This window comes from Eptesicus fuscus, chromosome 2 (assembly GCF_027574615.1).
Source record: "Eptesicus fuscus isolate TK198812 chromosome 2, DD_ASM_mEF_20220401, whole genome shotgun sequence".
NCBI classification, from domain to species: Eukaryota; Metazoa; Chordata; class Mammalia; order Chiroptera; family Vespertilionidae; genus Eptesicus; species Eptesicus fuscus.
In genome coordinates, this window is record NC_072474.1 from 50,070,203 (window position 1) to 50,087,032 (window position 16,830).

The 16,830-nt window shown below is 43.2% G+C and overlaps 1 protein-coding gene across 3 annotated transcripts in view; it reads left to right on the forward strand.

Annotated features, from left to right (window-relative positions):
* Positions 1-5,622, forward strand: part of LOC103287828 (all-trans-retinol dehydrogenase [NAD(+)] ADH4) — a 29,055-nt gene extending 23,433 nt beyond the window's left edge. For all 3 annotated transcript variants that reach the window (XM_054723152.1, XM_008143519.3, XM_054723143.1), the window contains 3 exons: positions 1,023-1,158; positions 1,635-1,773; positions 5,598-5,622. In XM_054723152.1, coding sequence (XP_054579127.1) covers positions 1,023-1,158; positions 1,635-1,773; positions 5,598-5,622 — 300 coding nt within the window. The remainder of the gene's footprint in view (positions 1-1,022; positions 1,159-1,634; positions 1,774-5,597) is intronic.
* Positions 5,623-16,830: the final 11,208 nt, after the last annotated feature.

Below are 16,830 nucleotides of genomic sequence, written 5' to 3' on the forward strand. Positions count from 1 at the left end.
CAGGGAGGGACCTTGGGAGGGCTCCAGGGCATGTCTGGCCCTTCTCGCTCAGTCCTGATGGGCTGGACCCCAGCAGCAAGCTAACCTACCAGCTGGAGCCTCTGCCCCCTGGTGGTCAGGGCACATCATAGCAAGTGCTTGAGCAGCCTTAGCATGTCATTAGCATATTACGCTTTGATTGGTTGAATGGCCAACCAGACGACCAGACACTTAGCATATTAGGCTTTTATTATATAGGATAATACTTGTCTCAAAACATTTTAGCTGTTTATCTATTTACCATTGGGCTTCTAAGTGGAATGGCCATCCACAGTTTATAGCTTTCTTAAACTTATTTACATTGTTAATCCTTGGGAATTTTATCTTCATCCCAAATTTGCAGCAGGCTAAAATAACAATATTCTCTTTTTCTCTCATGCAAAGATCAATGCAACTCCCCCCACCCCCACTGTCACTGTTTTCTATGTGGTGAGTCACCCGTCAAGGAAGTTCAAATTTGTGGCTTCACAGTCTCAAAATGAGGTCCTCTTGGTTGTTACAGCAGAGAAGGGACAGCTGGCAGGTTGCACACTGGCTTTTCTGTTTTGGCCAAGAGATGACACTTCACTTCTGCCCAAAGCCCATTGGTCAGAACTGGCCACATAAGACCACCTAACTGCAAAGAGCTTAAAAAAATGTAGGGAGGCAGATGAAATGTTTCATGAGCAGCAGCCAGTGTCATTTTAACTGTTTTTCCCTCTATTTTAAATGGCTTTTCTTTTCATTTATACTACATTGAGATCCACTAAGTTTGCAGTATATGCCTCATCCCAGGCTCTAGTGAATAATCACCCTCTTCTCGTGATTTTAAAGATTTTTATTCTATGCCCCTGAAATTGCAACACTATGACCTCATAAGCTTGACTCCCTTTATTTCATATGCAGAGTGTATAAATTTTCCCTGAAGCCCAGTACATACGCACACTGAAGACATGGTCTACCTTTCTACTTACTCAGCTGGTCTTTTTTGTTTAACCTTCCAGAAAGCAGCCCTGGACTGCACAACAGTAGGTTGGGGATCGTGTACTCTCATTGGAGTAGCCATTGGTGACAAAGGACTGACTATTTCTCCAATAGAGATACTAATGGGCCGTACTATCAATGGAACAATATTTGGTGGTCAGTGTTATCGTTTTTTTCTGCTAATTTTCTCCGTATTAGTACTCAAATTGTTACAGTGAAAATTATTAAAAGGAAAGAAACATAACCTGTTTAAATATTGAGTGCCTAGAATACATCTAAAGACTACATAAAAGCTATTCTATTAATTACTTGAAAGTAAACAGTTTGTATAGTAGGAATACTACAACTTGAAAATAGAAGTTCAATTTGCAATAAAATAAACCAACAGAAACAAAAGTCAAATTTGGACCAAACAGAGATAATTTCTTATGCAGAAATAAAATTAATCTTGAATTTTTCCTATGAAGAAAAATTTAAGGTAAATAAAAGTATAGAAAAATTAAATACGGGGTTTAATCTATTTGGAGGAAGCCAATCTGACCAAGTAATTTCATTCATTCAACAAACAATGATTAATCTACTTCTTCATGTTAACCACCACATCTTTATTTGGACTTTTGGCCAAATTACAGGTTGCAAAGGTAGAGATTCAATCCCAAAGCTGGTTACTGATTACAAGAATAAGAAATTCAACCTGGATGCACTGGTGACCCATACCCTGCCTTTTGACAAAATCAATGAGGCATTTGACCTAATGCATCAAGGAAAAAGGTAAATTACCAAACAGATGGGTAAGTGGTTTGAAAAACCTTCATAATTACTCTATTTTTATTTGATGTTTAAATCTAATCAGTTTCTTTTCTGACATTTTCTACATCATCAGACATACTAGAGGTGCTTAAAAGATGAAATAGTGGCCATTTGGGGGGGAATCCCCAACATTACCTACCTTCCTACTCTGTTTCCATAATGTACACTGCCATACACTGTTCCAACATAGAGGGTGACATAAATTGATACATGTTTTTTCTTTCACAGACAATCATTAAATTAGTTGGGGCTGCTCCCTAGAAAGAGAGGTTTCTATACTATAACATCAGGTCCCTCTGGTAAAACATAGCCCGGTTCTGGAATCATTATGTTCTGCAATTTGACAAAGAGTGCACCCTGAGGCCCTTCTTTATCAGAATCAGGTGAAAACCATAGAGATGTGAGCAGTCAGTGGCAGGTATCAGATACTTAAAGGATGTCCCAACTCTCTCATTCTCTTGCTTTGTCAGAGGTCTCCTATAAGAGACATCCGACCTACAGTTTTAGCTGTAGTGAGCTCCCTTGCCATGAACCCTGAGAGCTGACTTATAGAAATGTCCCAACTGGGGGATCCCTAGCAATTGGGAGTGGATAAGACTGGAATCAATGATTTTTGTTAAAATGATCAAGCATAGCCCTGATCAATAGCAACAAAGGGCAAGACACCAGGAACAATGTTGCACAGAGGAGACGCAGGACAAAAGAGCAAAGAAAAGAGAAGACATTACAAAAGGAGGGTGAGGGGGAGAAAAAAACCTAAATTTAAATGACAGGAGTTTGAAGCAGAGAAGCAATGTCACAAAAGAAGAAAATAGGTCCATGGCATGAGAACACAGGATACTTCACAGGATAGAAAGCTGAGAAAATGTCCCTAGTGACTGACATGAACTCCGTAATTTGAAACATCTTAGCTACAACATATCAAAAAGGAGTTGAACAAAAATCAGAGAAATAGCCTTCGCCACTTGGCTCAGTGGATAGAGCATCAGCCTGCGGACTGAAGGGTCACAGGTTCAATTCCAGGTCAAGGGCATATGCCTGGGTTGTGGGCTCAATCCCCAGTAGGGGGCGTGCAGGAGGCAGGCCATCAATGATTCTCTCCCATCATTGATGTTTCTATCTCTCTCTCTCCCTCCCTTTAAATACAAAAATATATATTTTTAAAAATAAATGAATAAAAGAAATAAACATTATTTTTTAAACTATGCTAAGTAACTTAGTGGAAAAGCCCTGAAATATCTTACACAATGTCTAACTCCCTGTATTCCTCAAATGAGGAATTAGTTGGGTTTGGGATCTTGGAACCTGGTGCTCATAACTCCCCCACCACTACCCATTTGTCCCTGGGTTCTCAGTCATAGAACGTACCCAACCAGGAGTGCTACGTGGCAGCCAAATGCAAAATGTTGCATGGCTTTAGTAATAACTGGTCAAGACTTCCATATTCTAAAAACAGGCCTGGTAGTTACTCGTGGAACAGAGGCCTACGGGAAACACTTACATGAGGCCTCCTACTCTCCCTCTGGCCACTGAGAAGACCACCTGACTGCCCACACAGATGGAAAGGTGGCAACAGAGAAGGCAGGGGACGGGCCTTCCCAGGTGTGCTCACCACATGGGAACAGGAAACACATGGAGGACAGGCCCTCTTGGCATGCCAGCTGCATAGAAGCAAGGAAGTGGGGAAGAGGAGCTGGGATACAATATCAATTGGCCTATTAAGGTGCGGTGACCCCGACTCATGGTGAGGAAAGGACACAGAGCCTCTCCCCCCACAGAGAGGTGGCTCTTCCAGTCCCTGAGTGAAGAAAACATTTATGCATGGCAGCCCACAGCTCCAGCAGTAAGATCCAAGATAAGGAATTCCCTGTCCTTAAGGCTTAACCCCCATCTTGCTAGTACATGTGGAAGGACTAATTCAGAAGTTAGAATATTTCAGTTCTCAGAAAGTAGCATCCCAACACACCAACCACCTCCTTTTGATGTCCAATTTGCCCTCAGCTACAGGAGAGCCAAGAGCAGGGGCTATTCCATGACGAAAACATCACTACAACACGGCATACTCTGCCACTCCGTAGTACCACTAGGCCCGTGGTCGGCAAACTGCAGCTCGCGAGCCACATGCAGCTCTTTGGCCCCTTGAGTGTGCCTCTTCCACAAAATACCACGGCCTGGGCGAGTCTACTTTGAAGAAGTGGCGTTAGAAGAAGTTTAAGTTTAAAAAATTTGGCTCTTAAAAGAAATTTCAATCGTTGTACTGTTGATAGTTGGCTCTGTTGACTAATGAGTTTGCCGACCACTGCACTAGGCAGCCAAGACCTCAACCAGGGGCAAGTGAGGTCCCCAATTCTTTCCCAGCTTATTGGCATCTAATCTAATAATAGGCAAATATGCAAATTGACCATACCTCCGACACACCCACAAGCCACGCCCACAAGCCACGCCCACCATCCAATCAGAGCGAGTATGCAAATTGACCCAAACCAAGATGGCTACAGCCACAGAGAGCAAGGTTTCCTAGGTAACAGAGGAGGCCAAGCTTTCCGCCTGCCCTTGCCAGGCCTAAGCCTCCACTCAAGCTACAAAGTTTCAATTATAGAAGGTAAACAAATTCAAACAAATGGCGGCAGAATGGAGCTTGAGAGAGCAGGCCAGGGTTGCCGCTGGCAACAGGGGAAGCAAAGCTTTCCACACACCCTGGCCGGGCTCACCCGCTTAAGGCAACAAAGTTTCAATTATAACCCCAACACAAATGGCTGCCGGCCTCGGCCTCGGAGGGAGCCCCAGGCTTGGCTTGGTTCCGCTCCAGGCTACAAAGTTTCAATTGTAGAAGGAAAATAAATTCCAGATACCAGGGCCTCTGCTTGGGTTACCAGGGGGCGTGGCCGGCCTGCAAACCACCACAGGCCCCTCGCTCAGGCCGCCCCACACCCCAAGGGAACCCCACCCTGATCCGGGACACCCTTCAGGGCAAACCAGCTGGCCCCCACCCCTGTACCAGGCCTCTATCCTATCTAATAAAAGAGTAATATGCAGATTGATCATCACTGCAACACACAATATAGCTGCCCCCATGTGGTCAAAGATCCTGCCCCCATGTGGACACAAGATGGCCAGCAGGAGAGGGCAGTTGGGAGGCACCCGGCCTGCAAGGGAGGGCAGTTGTGAGGGATCAGCCCTGCAAGGGAGGGCAGTTGAGAGGGACCAGGCCTGCAAGAAAGGGCAGTTGGAGGTGATCAATCCTCCAGGAGAGGGCAGTTAGGAGTGACCAGGCTGGCAGAGGAGGGAAGTTGGGGGCAAACAGGCTGGCAGGGGAGCTGTTAGGCATCAATCAGGCTGGCAGGGGAGTGGTTAGGGGGTGATCAGGCTGGCAGGCAGAAGCGGTTAGGGCCAATCAGGAAGGCAGGCAGGCAAGCAGTTGGGAGCCAGCAGTCCTGGATTGTGAGAGGGATGTCCAACTGCCCGTTTAGGCCCGATCGGGCCTAAACGAGCAGTCGGACATCCCTCAAGGGGTCTCATATTGGAGAGGGTACAGGCTGGGCTGAGGGAGAACCCCCCCTCCGTGCACGAATTTCGTGCACCGGGCCTCTAGTCATATATAAAGTTTTATTAATACCAGGAATAAAGGAGGATAACAAAATAAAAAAAATTAGGCTTACCAAATTGTGTGTCTATAAAGAAAGATTAAATCAAATCCCGAAAGGAAAAAACAAAAATTATTTGTGAGTTTTGGTTAAATTTATCATAAAAGTTATACTGATTTTTTTAAATATAATTATTAACAGCATTCGAACAGTCCTGACCTTCTGAAGAAGCCAGAAACAATTTGGAAGACTACCTGACTGAATCTGAACCCATTTGGTTAATTTATAACCTGATATGATGAACCAAAGATCAACAGAAATTTAAACAAATATTTACAGTTAATATCTCAACATCAAATAGCTATAAAGATTACAGCATTTCTACTAAAACACATTAATATTCCTGTGTTAAATAACTATGATAACTTATGTGTTTATGAATAGAATCATATGATGTTTGGGAATTATTTAAAACTAAATAATTTTGGAGAAGTGGGAATGAGGAATAAAGGGGTAATAAAAAAAACTAAATTGGCTATATGTTCATAATATTTTAGTTTGGGTAATACATATATGGGGTTTCAATACACTGCTCTACTTTTGTATATGTTTAAAATTTTCCATAAAAAAACATAAACTGATGAACAAAAACAGATCCAGAGACAGAGGAACATCGATCAGACCATCAAACCTCAGAGGGAAGGTAGGGGAGGGTGGGGGTAAGGGGGAGAGATCAACCAAAGGACTTGTATGCATGCATATAAGCCTAACCAATGGACACAGACAACAGGGGGGTGAGGGCATGAGTGGAGGGGATGGGGGGGAGCGGGTAATGGGGGAATAAGGACACATATGTAACACCTTAATCAATAATGAAATTTTTTTAAAAAATTACTAGAGCCCTAGCTGGTTTGGCTCAGTGGATAGAGCATTGGCCTGTGGACTGAAGGGTACCGGGTTCAATTCTGGTCAAGGGCACATGACAGGTTGCAGGCTCAATCCCCAGTGGGGGGCATTCAGGAGACAGCCAATCTTTGATTCTCTCTCATCATTGATGTTTCTATCTCTCTCTCCCTCTCCCTTCCTTTTTATTTTACTAGAAATAAAGCACATACATATGTACAAAAAATAAATATATCTTTTAAAATATATATATATATGTACATGTGTATGTATGTACATATATATATATATGTAGTGCTATTATATAATTTCTGAGTTCCAATAAACTACAAGCTACTCTTCTTTAATAAGCTGCTAAATAATCTCCTTTTTAACATCTGTTCATTTCTTTTCATTTAGCCCCAGTTTACCTCTGTGAACTATAATCCCAAGTAGTAGGATATCAGAAGCTATATAAGTAAATAATGTGATATTGAAGATAAAATAAACACACCTATACTCTCAAATTTCCATCTTTATTAGATAATAGCCCTTTTCATCTTTGATAATTATTACAACATATAATGTTTAGAGCTTTATAAAGTTTAATGATCTATAATTTGCACTAAGTAATCTATTCTCTGTAGTCAACTAAAAGTGAAAAAAGCAATGTACTTACAATAAAGTAATGTAACCAAATTTTTTATCGCTACAAGATTTAACAGACAATAAGACTCATATGAAAAACAAAGTGAGAGTTTTCAACCTATGACACTCAGAGATGCGACATGAACAGTTTAAGGATAGGACATATAGTAATTTGGATCAGAGTAACAAAGACTAGTACTTAGTTTAGCATAATTTCTGAAACCCACCACTTTTATAAAAAATGTTTACTACATATTGACCTCTGAGAGAATATAAACTTCCCTGAAACTTTGACTGAGGAGGGTGGTGATATAGTAGGCAGTTAGACGAACATGAGCAGAGTAGAACAATAGGCCAGGTATCTGTCACCAAGGCAGATAGCCCCAGTTGCCTAGCAATAGGTAAAACTGGGCTGGGACCTCCGCCCCCCGTGGCCCGTCCGCCCCCCCCCCCCCGTTTCTCCCCTCCCCCCTGCCCAGGTTGACCTTTCCTCCCATAGCATATCACTGGTCTTGTGGCTTAGATCCCCTGACCTTTCTTATCACTGGACATTCGGTTCAGATCCTCCCCTGACCTTTCATATCACTGGTCATGTGGTTCAGATCCTCCCCTGACCTTTCCTCCCCTGGCATATCCCTAGTCATGCAGTAGATCCCCTTAGAAGAACCGGGGGCAGGAGAATAGCCTCATAGGACTCCCATACAAGCCCTTACACAACCACTGCCTTAAGCATTAAGCCCTAAGGCCAATCAGGTTCTGGCCCACATCAGATAACCCTAGGAACAAAGCTTCCAGTCTGTGGACCACAGAGACAGAGAGTTGGTCCAACTAGAGATAATATCTAGGCCTCAGCTGTGTTTCAGCTCTAGGCCCAGAAAAGCAGCAAGGCCAGGCAGGGCTAAGCATTGACTAATGTCCTCCTGCCCTGATCTACCGACCAATCAGTGGAGACAGGACCCTGCGGGGAACACCTGGAAAGCTGATGAATATTCTATTGAGATCCTCCCCTGAAGCCTCCAGAAAAAAAGCCCTTCAGAGGAAGGACCTGCATGGTTCTCTCACTCTGGAGCATGCCCATGCCTTTCTGATTCCCTTCTTTGACAGTGTTTTCTCTCTCTCTCTCTCTCTCTCTCTCTCTCTCTCTCTCTCTCGTTCTGTCATTATTCTCAGATGACATGATATTGTACCTAGACAACCCTAAAGATTCCACCAAAAAATTACTAGTTATTAAATTAATTCGGCAAAGTAGCAGAATACAAATTTAATATCCAGAAAGCAATGACATTTTTATACACCAATAACGATCTCTCTGAAAGAGAAACTGAAAACAATCCCATTTACCATTGCAACAACAAAAAAATTAAATATACTTAGGAATAAACTTAACCAAAGAGGTAAAAGACCTATACTCAGAAAACTATGGGACATTGGAAATGGAAGCATATTGCATGTTCATGGATTGGAAGAATTAACATCATTAAAATGTCTATAGTACCCAAAGCAATCTACAGATTAAATGCAATCTGTATTGAAATACCATTGGTATATTTCACAGATCTAGAACTAATAATCCAAAACTTTATGTGGAACCAAAAAAGACCCCGAGTAGCCACAGCAATCTTGAGAAAGAACAAAGTTGGAGGCATCACAATACCAGCTATCAAGTTATACTACAAAGCCACTATCTGCAAAACAGCCTGGTACTGGCACAAGAACAGGTATAGGTAGATCAGTGGGACAGAACAGAGAACCCAGAAATCAACCCAATCCATTACGCTCACTTAATGTTTGACAAAGGAGGCAAGAGCATGCTATGGAATCAAGACAGTCTCTAATAAATGGTGTTGGGAAAATTGGACGGGTACATGGGAAAAATGAAATTATACCACCAACTTACACCATACATAAGAATAAACTCAAAATAGATAAAACACTTAATTGTAAATCATGAAACCATAAAAGTCTTAGAAGAAAACATAGGCAGCAAAATCGTAGATATCTCTCATAGCCGAATTTTCACAGATACATTGCCTAGAACAAGAGAAACAAAGGAAAAAATAAGCAAATGGAACCACATCAAACTAAAAAGCTTCTGCACATCAAAAGAAACCAGATTTAAAAAGCAAATGAAAACCAACTGTATGGGAGTACATATTTGCCAATGATACATCAGATAAGGGGTTAGTTCCCAAAATGTATAAAGAACTCATCAACTCAACAAAAGGAAGACAAGTAATCCTATTTAAAAATGGGCAAAGAACTTAAATAGACACTTCTCCAAAGAGGACATACAGATGGCAAAAAGACATATGGAAAAGTGCTCAAAGTCACTAATCATCAGAGAGATTAAAATTAAAACGACAATGAAGTACCACCTCACACCTGTCAGAATGGCTACCATCAATAAATCAACAAACAACAAGTACTGGCAAGAATGTAAAAAAAAGGGAATCCTAGTACACTGCTGGTAAGAATGCAGACTGGTACAGCCACTATGAAAAACAGTATGGAATTTCCTCAAAAAATTAAAAATTGAACTGCTATTTGACTCAATGACCCCACTTCTAGGAATATATCCTAAGAATCCCGAAACACCAACCAGAAAGAATATATGTACCACTATGTTCATAGCAGTGTTATTTACAATAGCTAAGTTCTTGAAACAGCCAAAGTGCCCATCAGGAGATTAATGGATAAAAAATAAAAATAAAAACTGACACATCTACACAATAAAATATAATGGAGTTGTAAAAAAGATGGATATCTTACCCTTTGAGATAGCATGAAGGGACCTGGAGAGTATTATGCAAGTGAAATAAGCCAGTCAAATATCTCATGAGCTCACTTATATGTAGAATCTAATGAACAAACAAAATAGGCCCAGAGGCATGGAAGCATGGCACATACTGATTAATATCAGAGGGAAGGGTAGAAGGGGGAGGGTGGGCAGAGAATAACCAAAAAACTTATATGCATATATGCTTAATCCCTGGACACAGGTAGTAGAAGGCCTAGGGTAGAGTGGGAATTGGGTGGAGGGTGCAAAGGGGGGAAATGAGTGTCATATGTAATAACCTCAACAATAAACATAAATATTTTTTGAAGTTATATGAAAGAAAAATATAGAAGGCTTTGAGAGTACCACCAGGTGCCCTAACCCCATCTAAGAGACTTAGGGAGGGGTACCTTGAATCACAGATGTCTACACTAAAATCTGAAAATTCAGAGTTATATATGCCTAGTGTCCCAATGTTAAAATAATTATACATTATTATGAATTGTTATCTTAAACACTCATGTAAAGATGAAAAACTTCTTTTTTTCTATCTAACACTTAGAGTAGCAATTCCATGTAGTACTTATTACCTTTACAGCAATAAAAAGGAAATTAATAGTATCCTAGAAGTCAAATTCAGTTTACAGGTAATGGTAAGAGAAGAGAAACTACAGAGCCCAAATTTTATCAAACAACCTAAAATGTTCCAGACCAGCAGCTGAACTGGAAAAACCATGAATTTATAATCAAACAAACTTCCAATTAAATCCCTGCTCCCCTAAGAATTGAATAATATTAAATAATGCAGCTATGTACTTTATTTGTTAATAGGAAACATGATATCTACCTCACGGGATTGTAGTGAGAACTGAATCAATAAGTGTACAAAGTCCCTGATATTCACTAGGCATGCCATATGGGTTAGTTTCTTCCCATTAAATGGGGAAACCAAACAGTTTTATCTTAATCCTATCTAATAAAGAGGGAATATGAAATTGACCATAACATCGTCACAAAGATGGCAGTGCCCATAGCCACAAGATGGCGGCACCCAGTCCCCTCAGCCCTGCTGGAGTCCCGCAGTTCTTTCAGCCCAACGCGGGGTGGGAGGGTGGGAGGGGAGGAAAGATGCACAGTGTAGCCGGACCCACCCTCAGCCCTCCAGCTGCCCAGAGCCAGCCCGAGGCACAGGCAAGCCTTGGATATCAGCTGCCCAACCGCCCAGGGCTGCCTGAGGCTCAGGTAAATAGGGCCTCCTGAGGCTTTCGCTGCCGGCAGTGGCAGCAGAGGTGTGATGGGAGGGTCACCTTTCCCTGATCACCTGGTCGCCTCCCACCCCTGAGGGCTCCCAGACTGTGAGAGGGGACAGGCAGGGCTGAGGGACCCCCCGCTCCAGTGCATGAATTTTCATGTACCGGGCCTCTAGTCCTATCTAATAAAAGAGTAATATGCAAATTGATCGTCACTCCAACACACAAGATGGCCGCCCCCATGTGGTCAAAGATGGCTGCCCCCATGTGGACACAAGATGGCCACCATAAGATGGCTGGCAGGGGAGGACAGTTGTGGGTGATCAGGCCAGCAGGGGAGGGCAGTTGGGAGGGACCAGGCCTGCAAGAGAGGGCAGTTGGGGGCAATCAGACCTGCAGGGGAGGGCAGTTAGGGAGTACCGGGGCCGGCAGAGGAGGGCAGTTGGGGAGGACCCAGGCCTGCAGGGGAGAGCAGTTGGGGGGTACTAGGCCTGCAGGGGAGAGCAGTTGGGGGGGACCAGGCCAGCATGGGAGGGCAGTTGGGGGGTACCAGGCCTGCAGGGGAGAGCAGTTGGGGGGGACCAGGCCTGCAGGGGAGAGCAGTTGGGGGGTACCAGGCCTGTGGGGGAGGGCAGTTAGGGGCGACCAGGCTGGCAGGGGAGCGCAGTTATGGGTGACCAGGCCGGCAGGAGAGGGCAGTTAGGGGCAATTGGGCCAGCAGGGGAGCAGTTAGGCATCGATCAGGCTGGCAGGTGAGTGGTTAGGGGGTGATCTGGCTGGCAGGCAGAAGCAGTTAGGGGCAATCAGGCAGGCAGGCAGGGGAGCAGTTGGGAGCCAGCCATCCTGGATTGTGAGAGGGATGTCCGGCTCCCCTAAATGGGCAGTCAAACATCCCTCGAGGGGTCCCAGATTGGAGAGGGTTCAGGCTGGCCTGAGGGACACACACACACATACACACATGCACTGATTTCATGCACCGGGCCTCTAGTTAATAATAAATAGCTAACCAGAATTAAAACAGGAACAAACTGTTCTAATAAAAACCAATTGATCAATCAGCATAAGCCTTCCCCTTTCCCTTCCCCAATGGAGACTATGAGGACAACATTCCTTTGGCTAGAAATTTAATTGAGTTCTTATTTGCACAGACACATCAAAGACTTTCCTAGAAACCTGAAAACTATCACTGACAAATCAAATGACTCTATCATTACTGCTCTGGCCTGGCCCAAAGGAGAACTCCACTCAGTGTAAAGACAGTGGAGGCTGGCTGGTGGCCTCATGCTAATTATGAAGCTAGAAATGTGTCCTCTTTTTCTCTCCTCAATATAATGTTAGACCACAAATTCTCCAAGAATTAATGTTTATCTTTGAAATATAGTTGTATGTTGTATACACATGACAAAATCAGTCCAAAGGTTTAAAAAAAAACACATACACACACACATAGTTAGATGTGATTAGTGTTCAAACTAGCAGAAATGTCATCCAGGAGAACCAACATAGAGGACCTAGACCCACCCTAGATCTGGGATCCCAAAGCTGCTATCCGACAAATTAAATATAGTTTGATATTAGACTCTGCTGCCCTCATCTTAAAACTCTGGTGAGGCTTCAGCTGGAACATTGGGGATTTCTCCAGAATTCCAAACCATGTAATGTAGATTTGGTGGGATGGTTTTTAAAGGGAAAGTAGCTCCAGGAGTGAGGTGGAGTTTCTCTGGGTGTTTGTAATTGCCTCGGTAAATATTTTAGGTCGGCAGACAGATGCAGACCTGCGGTTTCAGGAAATTAGAATAGGAGCTTTCCCTTTGATTCTTCAGAGGTATTGTCCATTCACATTTTATTAACCCCTCTGCAAATATTTTGATAAAAAATGAAGATAAACAATCCATTCAAAAAAATGGGCAAAGGACCTAAATAGACACTTTTCGAAAGAGGACATACAGAAGGCCAAGAGACATGTGAAAAAATGCTCAAAGTCACTAATCATCAGAGAGATGCAAATCAAAACGACAATGCGGTATCATCTCACACCTGTCAGAATGGCTATCATCAACAAACAACAAGTGCTGGAGAGGATGCAGAGAAAAAGGAACCCTTGTGCAGACTGGTGCAGCCGCTGTGGAGAACAGTATGGCATTTCCTCAAAAAATTAAAACTGGAACTTCCATTTGACCCAGTAATCCCACTTCTAGGAATATATCCCAAGAAAGCAGAAACACCAATCAGAAAGGATATATGCACCCCTATGTTCATAGCAGCACAATTTACCATAGCTAAGATTTGGAATCAACCTAAGTGCCCATCAGAAGATGAGTAGATTAGAAAACTGTGGTACATCTACACAATGGAATACTACGCTACTGTAAAAAAGAAGGAATTCTTACCATTTGCAACAGCATGGATGGGACTGGAGAGCATTATGCTAAGCGAAATAAGCCAGTCGGAGAAAGATAAATATCATATGATCGCACTCATATGTGGAATATAATGAACAACATAAACTGATGAACAAAAATAGATCCAGAGACATAGAAACATCAAACAGACTGTCGAACCTCAGAGGGAAGGCGGGGAGGTGGTGGTGATAAGAGAACAACCAAAGGACTCGTATGCATGCATATAAGCATAACCCATGGACACACACAGGTGAGGGCATGTGCTGGGGGTTGAGAGTGGCCAGGGAGAGGTCAATGGGGGGAAAAGAAGACATATGTAATATTTTTAAACAATAAAGAATTTAAGAAAAGCCCTAACTGGTTTGGCTCAGTAGATAGAGCGTTGGTCTGCAGACTGAAGGGTCTTGGGTTCGATTCCGTTCAAGGGCACTTGCCCGGTTTTGTAGGCTTGATCCCCAGTAGGGGGCATGCAGGAGGCAGCTGATCAACGATTCTCTCATCATTGATGTTTCTATCTCTCTCTCCCTCTCCTTTCCTCTCTGAAATCAATAAAATAAAAAATAAATAAGTAAAACAATTTTTAAAAAGAATTTAAGAAAAAAGAAAAGAAATTATATTAAATAGCATTTGTAGTAACATCTAATTTTTTAAGAAAAAATAAGTGTGTCTGTGAACATTTATAATGTGCATTAAAAAGTCTGGAATGATAAACACCAAATCTTTGAGTGGTGAATTGTGAGTTATCATTATTTTCTTCTTGCTTATGTACATTTCCCAGTATTCTACAATGAACATCCTATACAATAAAGAGGTAATATGCAAATTGACCATCACACTCTCGCGTCACAAGACAGTTGCCCCCACATCGTCACAAGATGGCCACCACAAGATGGTCGCCCCCACATCATCACAAGATGGCCACCCCATGTTGTCACAAGATGGCTGCCACAAGATGGTCACCCCCACATCATCACAAGATGGCCGCCCCCACATTGTCACAAGATGGTCGGCAGGGGAAGGCAGTTAGGAGCAACCAGGCCTGCAGGGGAGGACAGTTTGGTGTGACCAGGCCTGCAGGGGAGGACAGTTGGGGGGACCAGGCCTGCAGGGGAGGGCAGTTGGGGGTTGGGAGGATCAGGCCGGCAGGGGAGCAGTTAGGTATCAATCAAGCCAGCAGGGGAGTGGTTAGGAGGTGATCAGCCTGGCAGGCAGAGTGGTTAGGGGCAATCAGGCAGCCAGGCAGGCGAGTGGTTAGGAGCCAGCAGTCCCAGATTGTGAGAGGGATTTCCAACTGCTGGTTTAGGCCCAATCCTGCTAAACTGGTAGTCAGACATCCCCTGAGGGGTCCCAGATTGGAAAGGGTGCAGGCTGGGCTAAGGGACACACACACCCCCACCCCCTGTGCACAAATTTCATGTACCGGGCCTCTAGTATATTATGTAAATGAAAATAAAATAGCAGCTATTTAAAACATGAAAAAAAAATTAAATTGTATTGACAAAACAAAAAGAGAATGCTAGCAAACAATACAACCCATGGAGCACTTCCTTCATTTACACTGCTTAAAATTATGACAAGATTTAATTAAAAATTTTTTTAAAAAGTCTTCTTTGGTAGAAAAAGAAAACCCTAAATTTAAAAATATGCTGAGTAGAAAAATTAAAATGAAAAAAATCCATAGTTGGGTATGTTTACTATATTATAATATTCAAATTTTCTTTCAGTTTCAAATGATTGAAAAATAAAAATTCAGAAAGTAAGGATTCTTACAGTGACAGTCCTAGAATTTGGGATTTCACTTTGTTGGTTCTACCAGATGAAACAAATCTTCTAACATAGTTTCATAAATTATACCACTTTAGAGCTGGAAAGGATATTTTAAATACTCTAGTTCAAGTCTTTCACTTTAAAGATCTTAAAATCTAGGCACAGCAGATTTCTTGCTCAAAATCATACAATAAACTAGAGACATGGTGCACAAAATTCCTGCATGGGTAGGGTCCCTAGGCCTGGCCAGCGATCAGGGCCTTCTGGCTGCCAACTGGGGCCTTCCTTCATTCTGCGCTGCCCCCTGGTAGTCAGTGCACATCATAGAGAGCGATTGAACTCGCGGTCTTCCGGTCAAACTCCTGCGCGGACAATTTGCATATTAAGCTTTTATATATACTAGAGGTCCGGTGCACAAAAGTCATGCACGGGGGGAGAGGGTGACCCTCAGTCCGGCCTGCACCCTCTCCAATCTGGGACCCCTTGGGGGATGTCCAACTGTTGGTTTAGGCCCAATCCCTGGAAGAAGTCTGGAATGTAAATGAAAATAATTGATTCTGAGCAGGACAGAATGGATGGACAGCTTGAATGGACCTGGAGAGCACTATGAAAAAGTGATCCCTGCAGGATCAGGCCTAAACCAGCAGTCAGACATCCCTCTCACAATCCGGGACCACTGGCTCCTAACTGCTCACCTGCCTGCCTGCCTGATCGTCCCTAACCACCTCTGCCTGCCAGCCTGATCACCCCCCAACTGCTCCCCTGCCAGCCTGATCACCCCCAACTGCCCTCCCCTGACGGCATCATTGCCCCCAACTGCCTCCCCTGATGGCCTGATCCCCCCAACTGCCCTCCCTGCCAGTGTGATTGCCCTCAACTGTCCTCCCCTGCTGGCCTGATCTCGCCCCTAATTGCTTGCTCCCCCACTCAAGCCTGATCTTGCCCCTAACTGCTTGCTCCCCCACGCCGGCCTGAACTCACATCTAACTGCTTGCTCCTGTGCCAGCCTGATTGCCCCTAACCACCTCTGCCTTGGCCCTGGCCACCGTGGCTTTGTCCAGAAGAAAGTTGGACGTCCGGAAGATGTCCGGTTGACCTGGTATAATTAGCATATTACCCTTTTATTAGTATAGATAAATGACTGGATCAGGACTTGATCCAAGTTCTCCTGACTCCTAGTTTGACTATCCTCCTACACAAGAAAATGTCATCGACTTTGTGATATAAAGAAAAATCTTGTCCACATATAAATACAGGAATGAAAATTTCTTGAGCAATTTGCATAAGTCAACTCAATAGAATGAATATCTGTGAGATTGTCTACCAAGCTCATCTCCTCACTAGGACCTGTTTATTTCTTAATTTTATAAGCTCCTAAGAGTCCTTTTTATTGATGGGGCAAGGTGTGATCACAAAACTCCTGGGAATTTGGAATCTAGACCAAAGAAAGTATGTTGATTCAGTCCCTTCCTAAGAGTCTGGCCCAGTAATATGTGACCTGGAGAAATAGTCAACCTGGGACAATAATGTCAACCACATGAACAAAGACTGAAACAAAGCCAGTCTTCAGCAGGGAAATGAAGAAGAATGGAGTTCTGGTGGAGGTCTAGTGTCCAGGTCCAGGTCCTTCGTAAGGTCAATCTGCCCCTTTGCTCTTAGATTCCATGATATACCCCAATATATTCATAGTTAAATATCTGGCTAAAGCC